At 42.3% G+C, this 21,770-nt stretch overlaps 1 protein-coding gene across 1 annotated transcript in view; it reads left to right on the top strand.

Moving 5' to 3' along the window:
* RNF17 (ring finger protein 17) overlaps window positions 1-21,413 on the top strand; it is a 66,605-nt gene extending 45,192 nt beyond the window's left edge. Inside the window, exons 22-34 of the mRNA XM_075266056.1 lie at window positions 410-412; window positions 1,272-1,555; window positions 2,217-2,383; window positions 3,897-4,016; window positions 5,975-6,055; window positions 8,337-8,465; window positions 10,813-10,869; window positions 14,707-14,823; window positions 15,887-16,019; window positions 16,107-16,242; window positions 18,908-19,097; window positions 20,104-20,214; window positions 21,353-21,413. Coding sequence (XP_075122157.1) covers window positions 410-412; window positions 1,272-1,555; window positions 2,217-2,383; window positions 3,897-4,016; window positions 5,975-6,055; window positions 8,337-8,465; window positions 10,813-10,869; window positions 14,707-14,823; window positions 15,887-16,019; window positions 16,107-16,242; window positions 18,908-19,097; window positions 20,104-20,202 — 1,516 coding nt within the window. The 3' untranslated portion in view covers window positions 20,203-20,214; window positions 21,353-21,413. The remainder of the gene's footprint in view (window positions 1-409; window positions 413-1,271; window positions 1,556-2,216; window positions 2,384-3,896; window positions 4,017-5,974; window positions 6,056-8,336; window positions 8,466-10,812; window positions 10,870-14,706; window positions 14,824-15,886; window positions 16,020-16,106; window positions 16,243-18,907; window positions 19,098-20,103; window positions 20,215-21,352) is intronic.
* The last annotated feature ends 357 nt before the right edge of the window (window positions 21,414-21,770 follow it).

The following is a 21,770-nucleotide window of genomic DNA, read 5'->3' as shown; positions in this document are numbered from 1 at the left end:
TAATTACCCCCCAAGTACCCGCATGCTTGGCTAGCACTTCATTCACTTTGATGGAAATGCCAAGACGACTATGCCCGTTAGACTGCCTAATATAAATTTACACCATCTATTACTTGGCTTGGAATAAAATGCACCATGGCATTGCGAATTTGGTCACATCCCTCTCCGCAAAGCATTGCCTTTATCATATGGGTTGTAAAAGTGTCTAAAACAATTGATATATGTGGTCACAGCAGATCAGACAGCGTTTGCACTATACTGGGGTACTGGACAAAGGAAATGACTAAATGCAGGACTTGTGTTTTGCTCAAGGCATCTTCATTTTTAAAGGGGTTGTCCTTTTTTTGTTAAAGAGCTCCACAATAAGCAGTCTTTGCTTTTGAAGTATTGTGGAGCTTTTATTGAAAAGAATGTCTATGTAGTAATGCTTTAGTTGCCTGAGGCTGGGTATCTAGAACCCCTTTTCAGTGCACAGGGGTTAAAAATATATATGTATATTTTAACCCGTGACCAGACTGTTTTAGTCTTTAAGCTGTGTTCACCCTAGCATTTGGTATTCTGTTCTTCTGGTCTGCTTGTGGACCCAAAGAACGGAAACCTTATCCGCATAAAAGGCGGTTACCCGCGGACCCCATGCACTATAATGGGTCTGGTGGGTTTCCCCCTGAAAAATACAGAGAGAAAAGACTTGCTTGCAGGAATTTTCTCTCTGCATTTTTCAAGTGGAATTGGAGACCAAAACCCTTAATGGAGATCAAGTGCTAGTGTGAACTTAGCTTTAAACTACAAGCATTTTTTTCATCGTTGGATGCTTAAAGCCATGATCTTTTATATTTTTTGTCAACGTAGCCATATGGCTTGTTTTTGTGGGTTGAGTTGTAAACTTCATTTTTAATTGACAAAAATAAACTACCGATATTAACTCTTCTATTTCTGGAAGCATTCCTATATGGCAGCATCTTTTTTTTTTTTTTTTTTTTTTTTTTTTTTTTTATAAGTTCAAGTCCTTGAAAGTGTGCATGAGTGGTAGACTAAGGCAACCGATGAAGCCACCTGTCTAATATATATATATATATATATATATATATATATATATATATATATATATACACACACACACACATATACCCGTGTCTGGCTCCAGTGACATATCACTGTCACATTTCTCGAACAAAGATTAGAGTACTGGGGGTCACCTGGCTATTCTCCCCTTTAATCCCTGTGTGTTTGCTTTTTTGCTTCTACCTAAACATCCCACATTCTCTTCACAGGAACTCCAGCAATTCCTTGTTAGAAGTTAAAGACAAAAATACAAAGTTATCTGCTAAGAATTGTCCTCAGGAACCCAAACCGGTGAAAGACATTAAAAGTGAACCAGAGTCAGAGAGTGTCGTAACCGTAACAAGTGAGCAAAGTAACATTACAGAGCCGGTTATGGAGTCGATGGTTGATGAGCCCTACCTGCCTCCTGTGCTGCCTGATCAGAAGACATTTTTAGCTAAAGTCCATCATATTGCTGAAGATGGGACTATATATGTAGTCCAGGAATGTTTGGGTAATGCCATTATTTTTATTACTGTACTTTATTGATGGACATCATTTACCGTATATACTCGAGTATAAGCCGACCCGAATATAAGCCGAGGCCTCTAATTTTGCCACAAAAAAACTGGAAAAACTTATTGACTCGAGTATAAGCTGAGGGGGGGGGGAATGCAGCAGCTACTGGAAAATTTCAAAAATTAAAAATTTTTGGGTGAAGGGGAGGGGGTGTTTTGGTTGTCTGTCTGCCCCTTCCCTGAACTTGAGGACTGGGGTTTTCCCCCCCCCCCCCCCCCCCCTTGGAATTCAGCCTGGCTGAATATAGAGTATCTGCAGTGCTGCTATTAACCCTTTCCTGACGGAATAGGAGCACTGTAAATCCCCTATATTCAGTAGACCGGGCACTGTCAGACACAGGGATACCTAATGTGTTTGTGTTTAACAGTAATTTTCTACTTTTATATGTATTCTAGGGAAAGGAGGGATTTAGACCTTTTTTTCACTATTTTATTGGCCCCCACCTAGGGGACTTGAACCTGCAATCATTTGCAATCATTTGATTGCAAGTCCCATAGACGGCAGTACACTACTATTGCAGCTGGTCATACTGCATGTTATATATTTGTCTCTGGTATCTGCTATAAAGTGAAATGTTTTTGTTTTTGTTCTTTTAGAGAATGACCTTGTTCTGCTAATGCTTGAGATCCAGAATTCATTTAAATGCCTTGGTTTAATGGCGCCCTACTCTTGGAAGAAAGGTGAAGGCTGCCTTGTTAAGGGATCTGATACTATGTTATACCGAGGGAAGGTTGTTGACATACTCGGTGGAGATATGATTACGGTATGGCTAGATTATTAATATCATAGGTTAAGTTAACTTAAAAATTTGGATAGCCCAAATTGTAGACAAGACACTAAACTGATAGGAAATGATTTACTGATTTTCCTGTTATTATACGAGGTTCACACTAGCATCATCTGTCCATTGTACTGATCTGACGGGTCCAGAACAACAGACGATGGAACGCTAAAATAGTAGTTATATATGGGGCCTGGGTAACCCCTTTGACTATAATAGGGACTGTTGGGTGTTCAATGTTTTAAAATTGAAAGCGGTGCATGAAAAAAAGTTGTGAACTTTTTCATCTGCCGATTTCATGCAGATGGTATAGAGGAGTCTTCTCAGCATAAAGGTGAACACAGCCTTATACTGCGTACAGTCGATGACAATTCACAATATAATGCTACTGTATAATAAACAGTTGTTAGCTTGGAAAGAATTCAGCTGTAATCAGTTTTATAGGGTTGGCCCTTAAGTATAACTTATTTATTACACCCCAGAATCGGGACCCCTACCAGACACAACAGGGGTCCTTTAATCCTCCAAATAAAAGGAGTGATTGTTGCACAGGTTTGCTGCTAATCCATTAATTGGTATATGACTACTTCAACTTCAGCTATTGGCTTTACCTGGCAGTTCCATAGAGATGGATGGAGTGGCAACATGCCAGCGTGACACTTGCTCTCATGACCAATGTGACCCCCAGCAAGGACCACTGTATGACAAGACTCTGATCCCCTTTGCTGTAGACAAATATGTGTTTTTTTTCATGCAAAGGTTTTCCAGTACATTATATTAAAAGTGCTCTAGTGCAACAACAACAAAAATAGTTAAATAATGAAATATTATATTTATATGTAAATGTCAATATATTTTTGGACTCTGAAAAGCACTTTTTGCAAGAATATATTTAGCTGGTCTTCTGCTAGTCAGCGGGGGTTCCATTAATGCCATCCCCCCTTCCTTGATCTGTTTGATCATTGAGAGAACTGTGCAGCTCCTCATAGCTTTACAGTTCTCTTTTTGCTATGCTACAGTGATGTGTCAAATCAGTGCAGGGCAGTAGGAGTAGCTGTAACCTAATATACACTTCACATGTACAGCCATTTGAAGTCGCCATGCCCCCTTTGGCAAATGCTATAGTGCTGCATGCTGTCAATACAAATGTGTAGAGCTCAGTTATATGGTTGCTATTAAGAATGTTAGATTATGTTTTCTATTAAAAGGAAGTTAGATAGGTTAATTAAATATATGAATAAAATGTTCACCAAACACGCCTCAACACAATAGCAAAAAATAAAATATGAGTTAAAATTCAATATATGGTTGTTGTTTTTTTTTTCCTGTTGTCTAAACCTCAATGCATCCGATAGTCTTAGGACATTGGTGTAAAATCCACAAAGACCTCTGTCATCAATTAAATGTTTTATGATCTTCTCTTTAACCAAATACCATTAGTTCCTCGTGTTTTGTCCATTGTGTGTTTATAATTTTATTGTGTCTAAATTCACAGGTGCAGTATGAAGATTTTGGTTATACAGAAAAAATCCCCAAATGTCACCTCTACCCATCTGTGTATAATCCACATACTCCGCGCTATGGTATACCATGCCAGCTGAGTGATATTCTCCCTGTAAGTCAGTTTTGCGTTATTTTCGACCCGACCCGAATATAAGCCGAGGCCCCTAATTTTACCTAAAAAAACTGGGAAAATTTATTAACTCAAGTATAAGCCGAGGGGGGGAAATGCAGCAGCTACTGGAAAATTTCAAAAATTAAAATGGTCGGAGTTCTTGGGTGCAGTAGATGCTGGGAAAGGGGAGGGGGTGTTTTGGTTGTCTGTCTGCCCCTTCCCTGAGCTTGAGGACTGTCCCCCCCCCCCCCACACACACACTTGGAATTCAGTCTGGCTGAGTATAGGGGATCTGCAGTGCTCCTATTAACCTCTTCCCGACAGAACAGGAGCACTGCAGATCCCCTATATTCAGTAGAACGGGCACTTTCAGACACAGGGATACCTAATGTGTATGTGTTTCATAGTAATTTTCTACTTTCAGGGTAGGTTCACACCAGCGCCCGATCTCCGTTATACAGGTTTCCATTTCCTACCCGAGAAACTTGGCAGGAGACGGAAATCGGCAGGCAGTTTTCAATCCCGTTCATGGGTTTGAAAAATGTCCGCTGGTTAGCGTATTCTGCTCTCCGCGGCAAAACGGGTTTTGGTTTTTTTTTAACTGGACACAGTGTCAGACATGCAGGACTTTGTGTCCGTTAAAAGACAAAACGGTTTCGCCATGGACAGCAGAAGACGCTCACCGGCGGACCGTGGATGTCTGTTTCCGTCTTCTGCTGACAGAAAACGGAAACCTGCATGACAGAGATCGGGTGCTGGTGTAAACCCGCCCTTATATTTATTCTAGGGAAAGGAGTGATTTAGAACTTTTATTTATTATATTTTTTTAAACTTTTTGTTTTCACTATTTTATTAGCCCCCCCTAGGTGGCTTGACCCTGCAATCATTTGATTGCAAGTCCCATAGACGGCAATACAAGTTGCGCTTGTATTCTGTCCGGGAGGGTCCTCATGCGGACTCCTTACAGACGAAGCACATCAGCATGTGTGAACCGGCCCTTACAAACCCGGCATACAGACACCGGGGTGGGTGCTGGGGCCGCAGCATCGCCACGCTACTGCCAGGAGAATTGCAATTCTGTACATTTCAATCTGCAGAACTACTTATGATGCTTCTGCTAGCACGCCAGGAAGCAGACATACGCCGGGTGCGGGCCTGACCTTACGTGGCCACGTCACCCTGCGTGTGATGGAGCAGTGAAGGTGGTGGTGGGGGGGTGCGTACCTGGCCTGCTAGCAGAAAGTTACCGTAATGACTCTAGTATAAGCCGAGGAGCACTTTCTCAGCACAAAAACTGTGCTGAAAAACTCGGCTTATACTCGACTATATACGGTATACTTGGTTAATCTGCACAACCATTTATACACTGTATTAAAAAAGAGAGATGCAATATGGGAAGGTACAAACTTTGGGACTCATCTGCCCATTGAATGTTATTGCAAAAAAAAATCTTTATTTGATTATTTTATTTATGCAAGCAGAACCTCAAGTTGTGTTCACATGTCGGAATTTGACCCTGAATTTGAGGGGGTATCCATCTCATATTCCACCTGAAATCTGTCCCATTCATTTCAGTGGGAGATAGCTTTTTTTTTTTTCTGGTACGGAAAAAATTAGAGTCCTGCTTATTCTTCAGACGGGTTCCGCCTGAGCACTCCCATCCATCGGTGCGGAATTTGTTAAAATTTGCTTACGTGATTTGTCCTTGCCCAATAATGCCAAAATACAGCGGTGTGCTTCTCCAAGTTCAGCGTCAAAATCCTCATCAGTTTTTGACCAGCAGAAAAAAAAAATCTGCTTCAAATTCCTACGTGAACACACCTTATACTGAAACAGGAAAGAACACTCCCTATATTATCACACATTCTGTATAAACCAAGAATCAATGATGAAGACTTGTGACCGACGTGTTTTACTGGATTAGTATTTTAATATTCATTTACTTATTGATTTATCAGGTTGGTGAACTTTGGCAGCCGGATGCGATTCAGTTTCTGAAAGAACTTCTGCTGGAGAGAATTGACACCGTTTATATTGTGGTATTTTATAATGTGTTATATAATGGTGTTTTGTAAAACAAATTAGGAATATAATGATTGTTAGCACGTACACTTGTCTGTAGCAACATTGTAGCAATGCCTCGGAATGTCAAGAATGGCATTGAGGTCCCCATAGGCTGCTTATGACTACTATATAAGTTATCAGAGAGCATCAACCCTGAAGTCTATAAAATAGAAGCTGTATTATCTTATCTTATTACAGTCATGAAGCAGACCCTTTTTCTGAAAGTAAAAAAAAACAGACTTTTTCTTCTTGTAATCCTGGGCTATCCATTTAGATTGTGATAGTCAGCAGTGGATTAATACGGACTATAATATAACGAAGCCAAAACTGGGCTGTGTGACTGCAGATTCTGTTCAACACCTATTTTTTTTACTGACCCATTCACACTTAAAACTGTCCCAGTAGTCTGATTGTGAAAGAATATTTCATGCTTTTTATTGATCACAGGTGCAACACAGCCGGTGAACTCTGTGCTCAGAAAATTGTATGTTTTATCAGTAATTCCTACTATTATTGTAAATATTTCAAAGGATTTTCCAGAAAGTAAAGTCCTAAAAAAAAATTATTCCATAAAATTACTAAGTAACAGCCCTTCTCATGCCTCTGCCTCTCTCTACTTGCTGGCCCTAAAAATACCCAGCAATTGACTGCTCAGGTAGCTCTGAGAGAGACCAGTTGGAACGTGGACAGAGAGGGATATGAGATTGTCAAGGAACAACTTCTTTCTTTCTTTCTTTCTTTCTTTCTTTCTTTCTTTCTTTCTTTCTTTCTTTCTTTCTTTCTTTCTTTCTTTCTTTCTTTCTTTCTTTCTTTCTTTCTTTCTTTCTTTCTTTTCTGAAACAACTCCTCCCTTTTAAATGTTTACCAAAATTGTACCCATTTAAAAGGAGTCTACCGCCACCAGCCTGCTTCCGGACCATGTATATGCTGTTGTAGGGCTTGTTAGTGGAACACTTAAAGGGGTTTATCCAGGATAAACTAAGAATTAACCCCTAAACTTAAACCCCCTCCTCCCAACTAACTTCTAAGTTACCTCTATAAAAATTAAAAAAAATATCTAAAATTACCCATATTCCTCAAGCTGTCATGTGACTGCCCCAGGGACACTTTCTGATAATCCGGTGACTTTTTGTTTCACTGTTTCTGAAACGAAACATCACTATTACTCCCCCCCTCTATCCCCATCAATACTTACCAGCCTTCCTGTGTCCTAGAGCGGCTCCTTCCCTCTCTGCTAGTAGTGGGCGGAATAGCTTAGCTAGGGAGACGGAAGGGCATAGGGGCTAGTATCGGGTGGGATAGCTTATCTAGTGAGACAGGTTAGGGGCTAGTAGTGGGCGGGATTGCTTAGCTAGTGAGACAGGGGAGAGGCTAGTAGTGGGTGGGATACCTTAGCTAGCGAGACGGGGGAGGGGCTGCGAGTGGGCAGGATACCTTAGCTAGTGAGACGGGGGAGGGACTAGTAGTGCGAGGGATTGCTTAGCTAGTGAGACGGGAGAGGCTAGTAGTGGGAGGGATAGCTCAGCTAGTGATACAGGGGAGGGGCTAGTAGTGGATGGATAGCTTAGGTAGTGAGATGGGAGGGGCTAGTGGTGGATGGATAGCTCAGCTAGTGATACAGGGGAGGGGCTAGTAGTGGACAGGATAGCTTAGCTAGGGAGACAGGGGAGGGGCTAGTAGTGGACAGGATAGCTTAGCTAGGGAGACAGGGAGGGGGTGGAATGGAGTGAAAGAGGAGGGGAGTCTAAGTGAGAGGGAACTCTTGTGGAAGGTACACTGGAAGCTGCACAGCAGGAAAACCCCTTTAACATTCTTTTGCCAAAATGTAGTCTTGCTGCTGAAAAATTCACCCTTTATTCCTTACGCAAAAAAGCTGCTCAGTGCACCGGGGGTATGGTCTAGTCCACTGTAGCACCCGTTTTCTTTTGTATATGGGATGGAGATAGGTGGTGACCACAGAATAAATTGGATATTGTAGCAGACGCAGCCACTCCTCATGGGCACCAAACAACTCATTTACATATATGGAAGAAATATAGAATTTTTCGCTCAAGATTCACTTTAACACTAGTGAGCAAGAACCCTCCAACAGCATACAAGTGGGTATAAAGTGATTTTGGTGGTAGACTTCCTTAACTACTGATTCTCAATTATATAGATTAAATTGCTTTATTAAAAAAAATTATTTGTTCTATATGAAGTCATGTTAACGATTATTATCTAGTAAGTGATCCTCTAACCCTATACATTTCACAGGAGCCTCCTAAAGATTCTCACGATAGCGCGTCTGTTCGTATATATTGTGGAAATGCTTCAGTCTCTGCTATTCTGGAGCTATACAACCATGGCCTTCGTATAGACCGTGATATAAACAACAACATAATAGTAAGTAGTTTTAGTGCATCGTACACTATTAGGGCTAGTTCACACGTGAACTGCCCGCGCGGGTTTTGACACAGAGAGAGACGCGGCGAGCCGCGTCTCTCTCTTGTCAAAACCCGCCTGCCGCGACCATCGCTGTCGCGCCTTAACCCTCTGCTGTCGGCTCAAATGAATGAGCCGACATAGGAGGGAGCTGCCGGGGGCGGAAGCCGCGCGGCTGAACCTGCGCGGCTTCCGCCTGAAGAAAGGACATGTCCTTTCTTTTCTCCGCTAGCAGCAGCTCGCCGCTAGCGGAGAACAGAAGCCCGGCGGTCTCCATAGACCACCATTATAAGGGGAGGTTTTGGACGCGAAATCCGCTGTCAAAAACCTCCCCTTATACTCACGTGTGAACTAGCCCTTAAGTGGTTATTTATATCTAGTGATCTTGAGATCATTTGGAATGGACAGCGCAGTATGGCGGTAACACTCTTTTCAGCAGTGCCTTCGGCTCGGCTATCTCTGGCGCTCCCATTGAAGTGAATGAAAGCGCCAACCACTAGAAATGAGCGAACACTGTTTGGATCAGCCGATCCGAACAGCACACACCCATAGAAATGAATGGAAGCACCTGTGACGCTGACTTTGCCGGCGGCCAGTCGCCGTGCCAGGTGCTTCCATTCATTTCTATGGGTGCGTGCTGTTCGGATCGGCTGATCTGAACAGTATTCGCTCATCTCTATCAACCACCAGTCCTACCCATATTCAGCTACTGCAGTCTTCACTTTGTGGTGTAGCCCCTTTAACATAGACTTTAGTTAACCCTTTAATATTTTGTAAAGGTTGATATCATGTTCGATTACATTATTGAAATGGGCACTGCCGTTCCAACTTTTCAACACAACCCGATAAACCACCCTCACAGGCCCGTTTTGATAACAAAAAACTGATGTACCCAACGTGCAAAACTTACATGCACAAGTTGCACATAGATAGCGGTGTGTGAATAGTCCCTTTGATAATCATGGGTCTATAATGGCCATGCGATGTTTCAAAAAATTTGCACTTTGTTTTTCACAAACATTAGGTCAGTGATAAACGGCACGTCCATGTGCTTAAGGCCTAAACTAATAGTACAAATGGAGAAAGAAACTTTGTAATATATGTAATCACAGGAAAATCCCTTTTTCTCCATTTATCAGATTTCTCACCTGTTCATTTTTATTCATGTGAATAAGGCCTAAACCTTACTCTTCTAATGTCCTGGCTAACACAAAACTGACAGTACTGGGCAATCCTTAGCTCCTTCTCCTCGGGTGCATTATTTTACATTGGAAAACACTGAATTGCATTTTCCTGTTTGTTCCTGGGATTGTTGGATATTAAGGCAACATGTATATCAAGGCAGCTGTTACAATGGAGTGTGTACAATCAGGTGCTTCCTGGTATGCCATGGGCCCAGTAGGTGGCGCTGCCGAATGTGGCTGTTAGTATCGGGTACCACCTGTATCCACATCAAACACCTGATTTTAAAGGGATCCTATCATTTAAACACATTTTTTTCTGGTTGACACGTAGGAATAGCCTTAAGAAAGGCTATTCATCTCCTACCTTTAGATGTCTTTGCTGGGCCGCCGTTTGCTTGAAATCCCGGTTTTCACCGGTATGCAAATGAGTTATCTTGCAGCACTGGGGGCGGGCCACAGCGCGTAAACGGCACTGGAGGCGCCCCCAATCCTGTGAAAGAACTCTCCAGCGCTGCCTCCATCTTCTTCAGGAACGGGGTCTTGACTCGTCTTCTTCCGGGAGTTGGCTTCAAACTTCTAGGCCTCGGGCAAAGCCGACTGTGCATCCCGCCGGCCACACAAAAATGGCCGCTTACAATACTGTGTTAGTGGCCATTTTCTTGTGGCCGGCGGGCATACCTAGTTGGCTTTGCCCAAGGCCTAGAAGTTTGTAGCCAACCCCTGGAAGAAGACGCGTCAAGACGCCGTTCCTGAAGAAGATGGAGGCAGCGCTGGAGAGTTCTCTCGCAGGATCGGGGGGGCGCCCCCAGTGCTGCGATAGAACTCATTTGCATAAAGGCGAAAACCAGCATTTCAAGCGAACGGCGGTCTGGAGAAGACATCTAAAGGTAGGAGATGAATAGCCTTTCTTAAGGATATTCCTACGTCTCAACCAGAAAAAAAATGTGTTTATATGATAGGATCCCTTTTTTCCACTCCATTTTAGACTCAACTTTTATGTTAAGCACCAAGAACGTATTTTCTGTGACTTATGTATATTTAGTTTCTTCATTTTCTTGCTTTAAAATGATAACATTTCTCAGAAAGATAGAGAAAACTCATTGTACTTTTTGGATTTATTTCAGGAGACAAATTACATTACAGACATTTCTCAGGAGAACATTTGGCAAATTGACTTCCAGGTAAGTTTTGATTATGTGCAAACTTGTTCAGGAAGCTAGCCAGATCAATGGAATGATGCTTCAGCCAAATGACACATCCTCAGAACCATGGAAACTTTATACGGTCACAGCAGTTTAACCACTTCCGGACCGCCCAAAGACTATATACGTCCGGAAGGTGGTTGCCTAGTTCTGACAGGACGTACCTGTACGTCCAGCAGAACTTGCTCTACTGCGTCTCCCCCATCGTACTGAGCTCTGAAGTCCCGCTGTCAATAGACAGTGGAGACCTCAGAGCTTCACCCAGGGACCACTCTGTGTGGTCTCCAGGTATGTGATCCCTGTGACACACCTTCACAGAGATAACGACGACAGTCGGCACATCAGCAGATTGCTCCGCTGTGCCTCCACCCCCCTCCTGTACTTTGCTATGAGGTCCTGCTGTCTATTGACAGTGGAAACCTCATAGCTTTGCCCAGAGACCAGCTTCTGTGGTTTCTAGGCATACGATCGCTGTGACAGCCTGTCACAGCGATCAGATCGTATGGTGCATGAGTAGAATATACTCCTCTGCTCCACTGCACCTCCCCCCTCCTTCCCTCCACCCCCCTTGCACACAGCTCCGAAGTCTCCACTGAACAGCAGAGACTTCAGAGCTTATCCGGAGACCAGCCTGTGTGGGTGTGTGATCGCTGTGACAGCCAGTCAGGAGACCAGCCTGTGTGGGTGTGTGATCGCTGTGACAGCCAGTCAGGAGACCAGCCTGTGTGGGTGTGTGATCGCTGTGACAGCCAGTCACAGCGATCACAAGGAAGTTTGTCACAGAGACAAACTTCACTGGCTGAACGCTGATCTCCCTCTCCTTTAGCTTATCAGAGAGGGAGATCAGCTCTTCTGCCTCCACCCCCAGCAATGCTCCGTGGTCAGCTTTCAGAAGACAGCTATGATCACAGAGTTTTGCCCAGAGACCACCCTGATAGGACATAGTGGTCTCTGGGGCATGTGAGCACTGTGACAGTCTGCCACACTGCTCACATAAAGTTTACTTAGTAAGTAATAAAAGTATATAAAGTGGCTACCAATCTCCCTCTCCTCAGATCCTGACAGAGAGGGAGATTGGAAAATCACTACACATACACACACACGATTTCCAAAGCCGCAACAGATTTGCAAATCGTGGCGTGTCCGTGCTGCGATCTTTTCCGCAAAGTGGGCATGGGATTTGCAAGAATCCCATCCACTTTGCCAGCACTGTACAACACCGCCAACACTGAGCAACGCCCCGGCCTCAGGGTGCAGAAACACAGCGGTTTGCACACCATTCATTGCAGGCTCTTCTGTAGGCCCAAATAATGGATAAAATACTCAAATGTGGTATTAATACAAACAGCAGAAATAAGAAAATATATTTTAGAATCTATATATTTATTGCATTTTTTTTTTTTTTTTTTGAGGCTATCGTGTATAAATGTAGGAAAAAGCATTTTTTTTACACATTTTTTACTCTTTTCCCTCTATTTTTTTCTAAAAGGTTAAATTTATCAATTATTTTGTTATAAAACGTGAAAGCCCATTATGTTCCGAGAAAAAGGAGACCAAATACATATAGGTTGGCAAAGTAATGGAAAAACAGTTTGCAGTTAAACTGGAACATGGCTAAAACCTGAAAATGTGCCTGGTCTGGAAGGGGGGTAAAGGATCTGGTATGGAAGTGGTTAAAGTCATTCTGTTATTGGGAAACTCATTTTAACTAAGCCTATTTTTTTGTGGGATTACTTGTCAGTTTTCTGGGTAAATTCTTCTTTCCCCAGTTTCTGATTCCGTTGGTCGCAGTTTTTCTGGTTCTTGTTGCCATTTTTGGTCGCTCCTACTGCTTGCATACACAGTGGACATACAGTCCTATGAAAAAGTTTGGGCACCCCTATTAATCTTAATCATTTTTAGTTCTAAATATTTTGGTGTTTGCAGCAGCCATTTCAGTTTGATATATCTAATAACTGATGGCCACAGTAATATTTCAGGATTGAAATGAGGTTTATTGTACTAACAGAAAATGTGCAATATGCATTAAACCAAAATTTGACCAGTGCAAAAGTATGGGCACCTCAACAGAAAAGTGACATTAATATTTAGTAGATCCTCCTTTTGCACAGATAACAGCCTCTAGTCGCTTCCTGTAGCTTTTAATCAGTTCCTGGATCCTGGATGAAGGTATTTTGGACCATTTCTTTCTACAAAACAATTCAAGTTCAGTTAAGTTTGATGGTCGCCGAGCATGGACAGCCCGCTTCAAATCATCCCACAGATGTTCAATGATATTCAGGTCTGGGGACTGGGATGGCCATTCCAGAACATTGTCATTGTTCCTCTGCATGAATGCCTGAGTCGATTTGGAGCAGTGTTTTTGATCATTGTCTTGCTGAAATATCCATCCTCGGCGTAACTTCAACTTCGTCACTGATTCTTGAACATTATTCTCAGGAATCTGCTGATACTGAGTGGAATCCATGCGACCCTCAACTTTAACAAGATTCCCGGTGCCGGCATTGGCCACAGAGCCCCAAAGCATGATGGAACCTCCACCAAATTTTACAGTGGGTAGCAAGTGTTTTTCTTGGAATGCTGTTTTTTTTGGACGCCATGCATAACGCCTTTTTGTATGACCAAACAACTCAATCTTTGTTTCATCAGTCCACAGGACCTTCTTCCAAAATGAAGCTGGCTTGTCCAAATGTGCTTTTGCATACCTCAGGCGACTCTGTTTGTGGCGTGCTTGCAGAAACGGCTTCTTTCTCATCACTCTCCCATACAGCTTCTCCTTGTGCAAAGTGCGCTGTATTGTTGACCGATGTACAGTGACACCATCTGCAGCAAGATGATGCTGCAGCTCTTTGGAGGTGGTCTGTGAATTGTCCTTGACTCTTCTCACCACTTTCTTCTCTGCCTTTCTGATATTTTTCTTGGCCTGCCACTTCTGGGCTTAACAAGAACTGTCCCTGTGGTCTTCCATTTCCTTACTATGTTCCTCACAGTGGAAACTGACAGGTTAAATCTCTGAGACAACTTTTTGTATCCTTACCCTGAACAACTATGTTGAATAATCTTTGTTTTCAGATCATTTGAGAGCGGGCTGTCCATGCTCGGCGACCATCAAACTTAACTGAACTTGAATTATTTTGTAAAGAGGAATGGTCCAAAATACCTTCATCCAGGATCCAGGAACTGATGAAAAGCTACAGGAAGCGACTAGAGGCTGTTATCTTTGCAAAAGCAGGATCTACTAAATATTACTGTCACTTTTCTGTTGAGGTGCCCACACTTTTGCACTGGTCAAATTTTGGTTTAATGCATATTGCACATTTTCTGTTAGTACAATAAACCTCATTTCAATCCTGAAATATTACTGTGTCCATCAGTTATTAGATATATCAAACTGAAATGGCTGCTGCAAACACCAAAATATTTAGAACAAAAAATGATTAAGATTAATAGGGGTGCCCAAACTTTTTCATAGGACTGTATAACCAGGCTACAAAAACTTTGGACGAGGCCCTATATACTAACTGTTTTTTGTAGCTTGGTTTCATTCACTGCAGTGCGTATGGGTCCATGAAAAGCATGGCCATCAGTGTGTCATCTATTCTAAATTTTCACGGACCCCCAACTATCACATTATTGTAAGTATTTAGTGAAAAGTAATGTCCCTGTTGTGACAAATTTGATGGAATTTGCTTTTCTTTTTTTTTTTCTTTTTGCAACTCATATCTAATCTATTGCATTACAATGTAATGTACAGATGTGCTCGAATATTATTTGGGACAAGTTCGAAAAGTCAGAAATGTCATATTTCTGTTCTAGGAATTGCTTCAAAATGATTATGAAACCCCTTTATTGCCTAAATATTCGTCAGAGTCCTTGCCTGGGCCAGGAGAGCTCTTCAAAGCTAAAGTGACGCATATTGAAACACCCGACATTGTAAGTACATTATATATACACTTAGGTATCGGTTTAAAGGGATTGGGCCGAGCTAAGTGAATCAATGCCTCGGTTGCAAGAAATATCACAGTGCTTGTCAATATGTAAATTAGGTCTTTGGAGCAATGAAGGTCTGGTCTCTTACCTCTTTAGAATAACTGAAACGCCCTTGTTGGTCCTAAGAGGTAATTTGCATATTGCCAGAAACAGCAGCAAAGAGGAAAACACTGTTTGATTCAGGTCACTTTAACTTATTATCTGTGGGTCTGGGTTCTGGTGACAGACTCCCTTTTAACCCCACCCCTTTAGACCGCCACCACCTGAACATAGAACTGATCCGCATGTAATTGTACGTTTCCTTGCCATGACCATTGCAGTTGAAATGTATGGCTTACTGCCGCTACTGTAAGGGCTAGTTCACACGGGGTTCCGCGTGAACACATTCCGTCGCGGCTGCCACAGCGGAATGTCGTTGCAGTGCACTTGCATTCTATCGTGGCTTTCCACTCCAGATTAGGCCCAAATGAATGGGCCTAGTCCGGAGGTTGGTGTTGCGAGGCGGACGCCGCAGCTGAATCAGCTGCGGAATCCGCCTGAAAAAAAGGGCAGCTCGCTTCTTCATTGATTTCAATGGGAGGCGGCAGAATTTTGATGCGAATTCCGTGTCAAAATCCTGACCATTGTGAACTAGCCCTAAAAAGCTGACCTGGGGCCAGCCTCCATTTATAAAGAGGTTGCTTATCCAACCAAGAGCAAAAGCTACATGAAATATATATGATCTCCCCATGTTTGTGTGGGTTTCCTCTGGGTACAATGTTTCCTGCCACATGCGAACAGTTTACTAATAGGTAAATTTTGCTTCCTGTAAAATAACTGACCCTTATGGGTGTTGGGGATGAGCGCTTGTACGGCACTCCCCTACTCCACAATGCTTGGAGTTCCTTACATGGGATAAGTGTATTACAAATGTTTGTCATAATACTGACTAAAATCTGTACGATCGGAATTCTCTTTCCTGTAGGATGTGACACTAGTTGTACTGAACGATTCCCCTTTTTTGCAGGTCTGGATTTGTATTGTTAAAAAAGGCCAGACCAGCGGGTCCGGTGATGGCGATTGCGATCCTCTTCAGTTCATCCTTAACAAGCTCAACACTGAAGAGAATGAATTGCCATACTTGACAGATTTTAGAACAGGTACTTAGTGAGTGTGACAGTCCCTGCTTGTTGTAGACGTCCCTGATAGTCACTGTAATACGCTGACCTTTCCCCTTTTATATACAGCTATGCCATGTCTTGCAGTTTACGGAGATGGATTGTTGCATAGAGCGAAATTACAATCCATTAAATGTTACAACCCCGTCAGTTGTCTCATGGAATTTGTTGATTATGGATCTACAAAAGTAGTGGATACCAACAGGTAATAAAAAAGACTGAATTTGCAGTAGGATGTGATTGATAACCTATAGTTGCCATGTCTATAGATGTTATATACGGTAGATGACACAAGACTGTGTATCATATATAATAGAGTATTTGCACCACTGGTTGTACTTTTTGGCATCCCAGTTATAACAGTTAAAAGGATGGGGAGGAAGAAACTCTGAACTTGGAACGATCGGTAAGCCAGTGGCTCAAATGACAGGTGTAACCCTTCTGGGTCAGATACAAGTGATTGGCACTTTTAAAGGCCTTTGACCAGTTACAAACTGGGTTCGGGTTGCCACACAGCCAATTTTTTTAATTGCAGCTTTGCCATGCTTTTTGGCTCACAAGCTTGTGTGATCCCCTCACGATTTAGTCACGTGAAGTGATTGCCTTCCTCTCTGGAGATGGCTCAACTCAGAGGCACTATGTCCTATCTATATAGCAGACTGATGGGGAAATGGCTACAAAAATACCCTGTTAGTGGGGTATCTGGTAAAAAAAAAAAAAAAAAAATTTTTACTGTAGTATAAAAAAATAATAACTAGAGGTACTCGAGTATAAGCCGAGGCCCCTAATTTTACCACAAAAAAATACTGGGAAAATTTGGGGAAGGGGGGGGGGGGGAATGCAGCAGCTACTGGAAATTTTCAAAAATTAAAATAGATACCAATAAAATTACATTAACTGAGACATCATGTTCATGTGCATTGCAGCTTAGTAACTCCATGTGCCTCATAGTAATGGCAGTTAATCCCATCATGTCCCTCACATTATCCCCCTGTGTGCCTCACATAAGGGTTACTGATATGTGGGGTAATAATTATTACATTGAACATTATTAAGGTCCTTTATTATTACCTCCATATGTCTCACATATTAGTAACCCTTATATGGGGCACACAGGGGTTAATACGAGGGACATGATGGGGTTAACTGCTATTAATGTGAGGCACATGGAGTTGCTAAAACTAAATTAATAACCCCAAATGCCTGACATTAATAGGCAGAGTAACCCCAGTATGTACCTGTGTGTTTTACTTTCACTTTCAGCTCACCTCAATGCAGACACAGGAGCAGGGAAGTTTCAAGTCAGGCAGCACAGAACTGCAAGGACCTGTATAAATTAAGTGAAGAGGGGAGTGTCCTATATCATTACTGTAGCAACCACTGAAGGACACCCCCCTTCTCTTAATTTATGCAGATCCTTGCAGTCCTGTGCTGCCTGACTCGAGTATAAGCCGAGGGGGGCTTTTTCAGCATAAAAACTGTGGTGAAAAAGTCTGCTTATACTCGAGTATATACGGTAAGTGCTTTTCACAGTTTATCAGGGTAATTCACTGGCAGGCGGCACGCACTACATTTCAGTATGAGGCAGATTTTGTGTAAGTCATTTATAAGGCATTGACTGGGTTTAAAGGAAGTCTATCATTGCTGTCTATCATTTTTAAACAAGCCTATATTAATGTAGCCTTTAGAAAGGCTATTTTAGCCATACCTCTGTTTTTCTGACCCTTCCAGCCGTTTTCTAGAAAAAAAAAAAAAGTTTTTCTTCATCTGCTAATGAGTCTTGTTGGAGCACAGCCAGTATTATCCCTGTGCTCTGAGCACACCCACGTCATCAGCCTGGAACTTTCTTCACCACCCTATTCTTGCTTGAAGATCCCTCCTCATTCTTTTTGTCTTCACTGCTTCAATGAGCAGCTAGTCCTGACAGCGTAAATGAAATCTCGTGAGCACAACGCATGTGCAAGATTTTGTTCACATTTAATTTCATTCACTGTATAAAGATCAGGCATGGACAGGACAGGGTCAGATGTAAACTTTATTGATGAGTTTGTGCATGTGTTGTGTAAATGTTTGGTGCAACTCTTTTGGCGCTGTGACCTGGATGATGGTAAATGTCTGGGTCACAGTGTCAATAAACTTCCTGGTTATGTTCAGAGGGGTATTACATAAGAATACCCCTGTGATTAAGTTCAGAGGGGTATTACTTTATCCCTCTCTGTGACAATCAGAGTGTAAAAGTATAGTATGGTCTCTGATTGATAGGAGAGGGGATAACATAGACAGCAGTCCTCGCTACTCCCTCCCCTGGAGTCACATATAGGTTATGCACAGACGATAATGATTTATCATTGTCTCTGCAGCTCTGCTCCTTCCTCTTTCTTTCTTTTACCTGCAGCTCTAAGATGTTGCCTGAGGCTGGAGGAGGAAAGGACAGTATCCGTTAGGGCTATGAAGATGAGCTTGGATTCATTGTAAAGAGAAGAAGCTCATAAAGTAATACAAAGATCATCATGATAGCTCTTGCCAATACGGAGAAATCTGCTGTTAAAAACTCTGTTGGGAATTGTGTTCTGCATTGAGATCTCAATGCCGAATAGCGTTTTCACTAGCGATTCGCTCCAGATCTGTAAGGGCATGATGATCTTGGTATCATTTTGAGTATAAGATTCTCTTCTTTAAAATGAATCCAAGAGCATCTTCATAGCAATAACCGATCCTGAGATATTGGCATTGGTTGTAAGGACGTAGTAGTTACGTCCTCGACTACAAAAGTGCCACCCTGGGAGGACGTATAAATACGTGAGTGGCAGAGAAAGGAAAAAGGGTTAATGTATGGACTTGTAGAAACTAGATTTGTTTTTTCCCTCCAGTTTATTTCAGCTGCCCGAATCGCTTATTCAGTATCCAGCAAAAGCTATCAAGGTGAAACTGGCTGGATTTAAGCCTCCGAAAAATGATCCAGAAATCCAGAGAATTTCTTACTGCCCAATGTGGAGCATGAAGGCAATGACTGAGATGATGGACATGGTGGGAGGAAAGACATATACTTCTACATGCATTGTAAGAACATTTTAGATCTTATTGATATTTATATATAGGAGATAGATAGATAGATAGATAGATAGATAGATAGATAGATAGATAGATAGATAGATAGATAGATAGATAGATAGATCTTGTGTGTGTCCATCTAGCTATTTATCATGCGAGATTTCTACATTTGTGATACAGATACAAAGGGTTAATCAGGTTTACCTAGTTCAATATATTGATGGATAGGATAGGATATCATTATCAGGCTGGAGAGGGCTTCTGACTCTTCAGACCGCCACCCTTCAGGGTGTATAAATGAGCACACATCACTCAACAGCACTGCATTATCAACATTGACGTCTGTCTACATTGAAGTGAACAGGAATGAGCTGCAATTTCATGCACCATGCTATGCACCATGCTACTACATGTAACCGGCGGCAGTGCTGCCACAAGTGCCACAGCCCATTCCTGCAGCAGATCAGCAGGCTTGGTTAGACTTGGCCCACACTGATCTTCTGTGCTGAGCTAACGGTGTACTGTGTATACAGTTCATTGTATAATTATATTCTGCTAGCTCCCTCTAGTGGGCACTGCAGGCAGCCAGAACTTTATATTGTAACTGTGACTAGGAACCGTGATCAACTATATTATATTTAGTCCTAGTAAAGCCTTAGAGGGGTTTTGCCATTGTAGATACTTGTCACCAAGCCACAGGACGAGGAATAAATGTCCCAGCGCTGGGTCTCCCTAAGGCCTCCTTGTGAGCAGCGCTCCATTCACTTCTATGAGGTTATCAAGACTAAGGCAGCCCCATAGAATGCTACATTCACAAGGCAGCTTTAGGGGGACTTTTGCTCCCCCCCAGAATCCTGATCATCGAGGGACCCGGCGATTGGACACAACCCCTAACCACAGGACAGTAACTGTGCAACCCTTTAACATGCTACCTGTCTCTGTGTGTGAATGGTCGTGTCTGAATGATTTGTCATATAACTAAACCTAAGTGACTGTCCTGTCTCTCCTTTCTTAGGCCGGCCCAGAAAAAACTGTGTTCTTGTATGATGACAACCAGGAGCTGGTGCACAAGCCATTGATTGCAATGGGACTGGCGGAGTTAGATGACATGTGAATATATGTGAAGGTATTAGCTATTCGCCTGATGGATTGAAACATTCTTGACTGCAGTATATTGAATTCTTCTTCAGCAGGACTTTGTTACTGGGTGTGTTTACATGGGGCAGTGGCAAGGAACAAAGATGATAGTTTGTCAACAGCATATCTTGTGTGAATGGGATGGGCTATTAACTACGATGTGAGTGGAACTGCAGTGATGACATCTGTGGCTACTGCTGAGGTTCTAGCATTTGGTGGGGAGCAAGAAGACCCCTTTAAGATTACAGCAGTATATACAGAACATTCTTTGATGGGGAAGGTTTTTTTTTACTAGCCGAAGATCTTCTAGACCTGATACCTTCATTGTGTAACCAGAACAATTGTATCTGCCAGCTTTCAGAGCACAGAGGCCCCTTCTTCAGGCAGGTTTATTTTGGCACATTCTTATGTACTTCCTCCATTGGTGCAAGATATGGTGTACCCTAGGCAATTCACAGTGTAAAAGTCAGGATGGATTTATGCAGACACCATAAAATGGCACCTGGCATATTGTCCTTCCTTTACTGTAAGGAAAAGCAGGCTTAGAGCAAGTTTGCCTTTTTTCCACAAAGAGGGACTTGCTCGCAAATTCTTTTTCATTCCATTTGTAACAAAAACCTCCGTTTTATTGGCACGGCTTATTTTAATAATACATCAGCTCATGTTCCAAGTTTTCTTTACCCATTCTGTTGCAAATCTAATTTATTTTTTTATATACATAATTTCACTTTTCAATTTTTCTGGCTAACAAGTTATAAACTATGCAGACCCCATTATAGTCTATGGGGTCCGCAGGTAACCGTTTTTTTTTTTTTTTTTTTTAAAGCGGATTCAGTTTCTTTTCGGGGGTTTCGCAAGCGGACACCCCGAACAGAAACCCGAATGCAGATGTGAACCTAGCATTACTTTGAAACCCTAGCATAGGGGGTTGGGGGGCAGAGCGCTAATTCCCATCACATGCCCTGGGTGGGGGAGTTGGCATGACAAGGCTGGATCTGGTAAGTCAATTTAATCTCTCCCAGACAACCCCTTTAAGGGTAGGCTCTGTTTTACTGGCGATGTTCTATTGTGTTGGATGTCTAAGCAATATCAAGATGTCTTACTCGGTTTCTCTTTGTTCATTACAGGTAACACGTTGTATTCTCTTCTGGTGAGAAGTCTCCTTAGTTCATGTTTGTTCAGCTACCATTAAGTTAGTACTAGAGAATTGTTTTTGGCGACAGATGTAAATAGAAGTAGTTTTTGTTTTTCACCATGTCATTAGAAATGATGTTGGTGGCCATTAAAGGTTGCTACTGTGCATTGTGTCTGTGTCTCATCCAGTTTTTAATATTCAATATATATTTTTAAAGCAGCGGTGCCCAACCTTATCTCTACTAAGAACCACTCAGGGTCAGTTTACACAGTTTTTTGGCAGCGGACTTTGATGTGGAATCGGCCTCACAATCTGCTGCCAAAACTGTCTCCCGTTGACTTCAGTGGGAGCTACTCGCTTCTTTTTTCCACTAGCTAGTAGCGTAAAAAAGAAGCGAGGTGACCCTTTTT

Source organism: Leptodactylus fuscus, chromosome 2 (assembly GCF_031893055.1).
Source record: "Leptodactylus fuscus isolate aLepFus1 chromosome 2, aLepFus1.hap2, whole genome shotgun sequence".
Classification (NCBI taxonomy): domain Eukaryota; kingdom Metazoa; phylum Chordata; class Amphibia; order Anura; family Leptodactylidae; genus Leptodactylus; species Leptodactylus fuscus.
The sequence above is the reverse complement of the archived record's forward strand: the minus strand, read 5'-3'. Positions and strand labels throughout refer to the sequence as shown.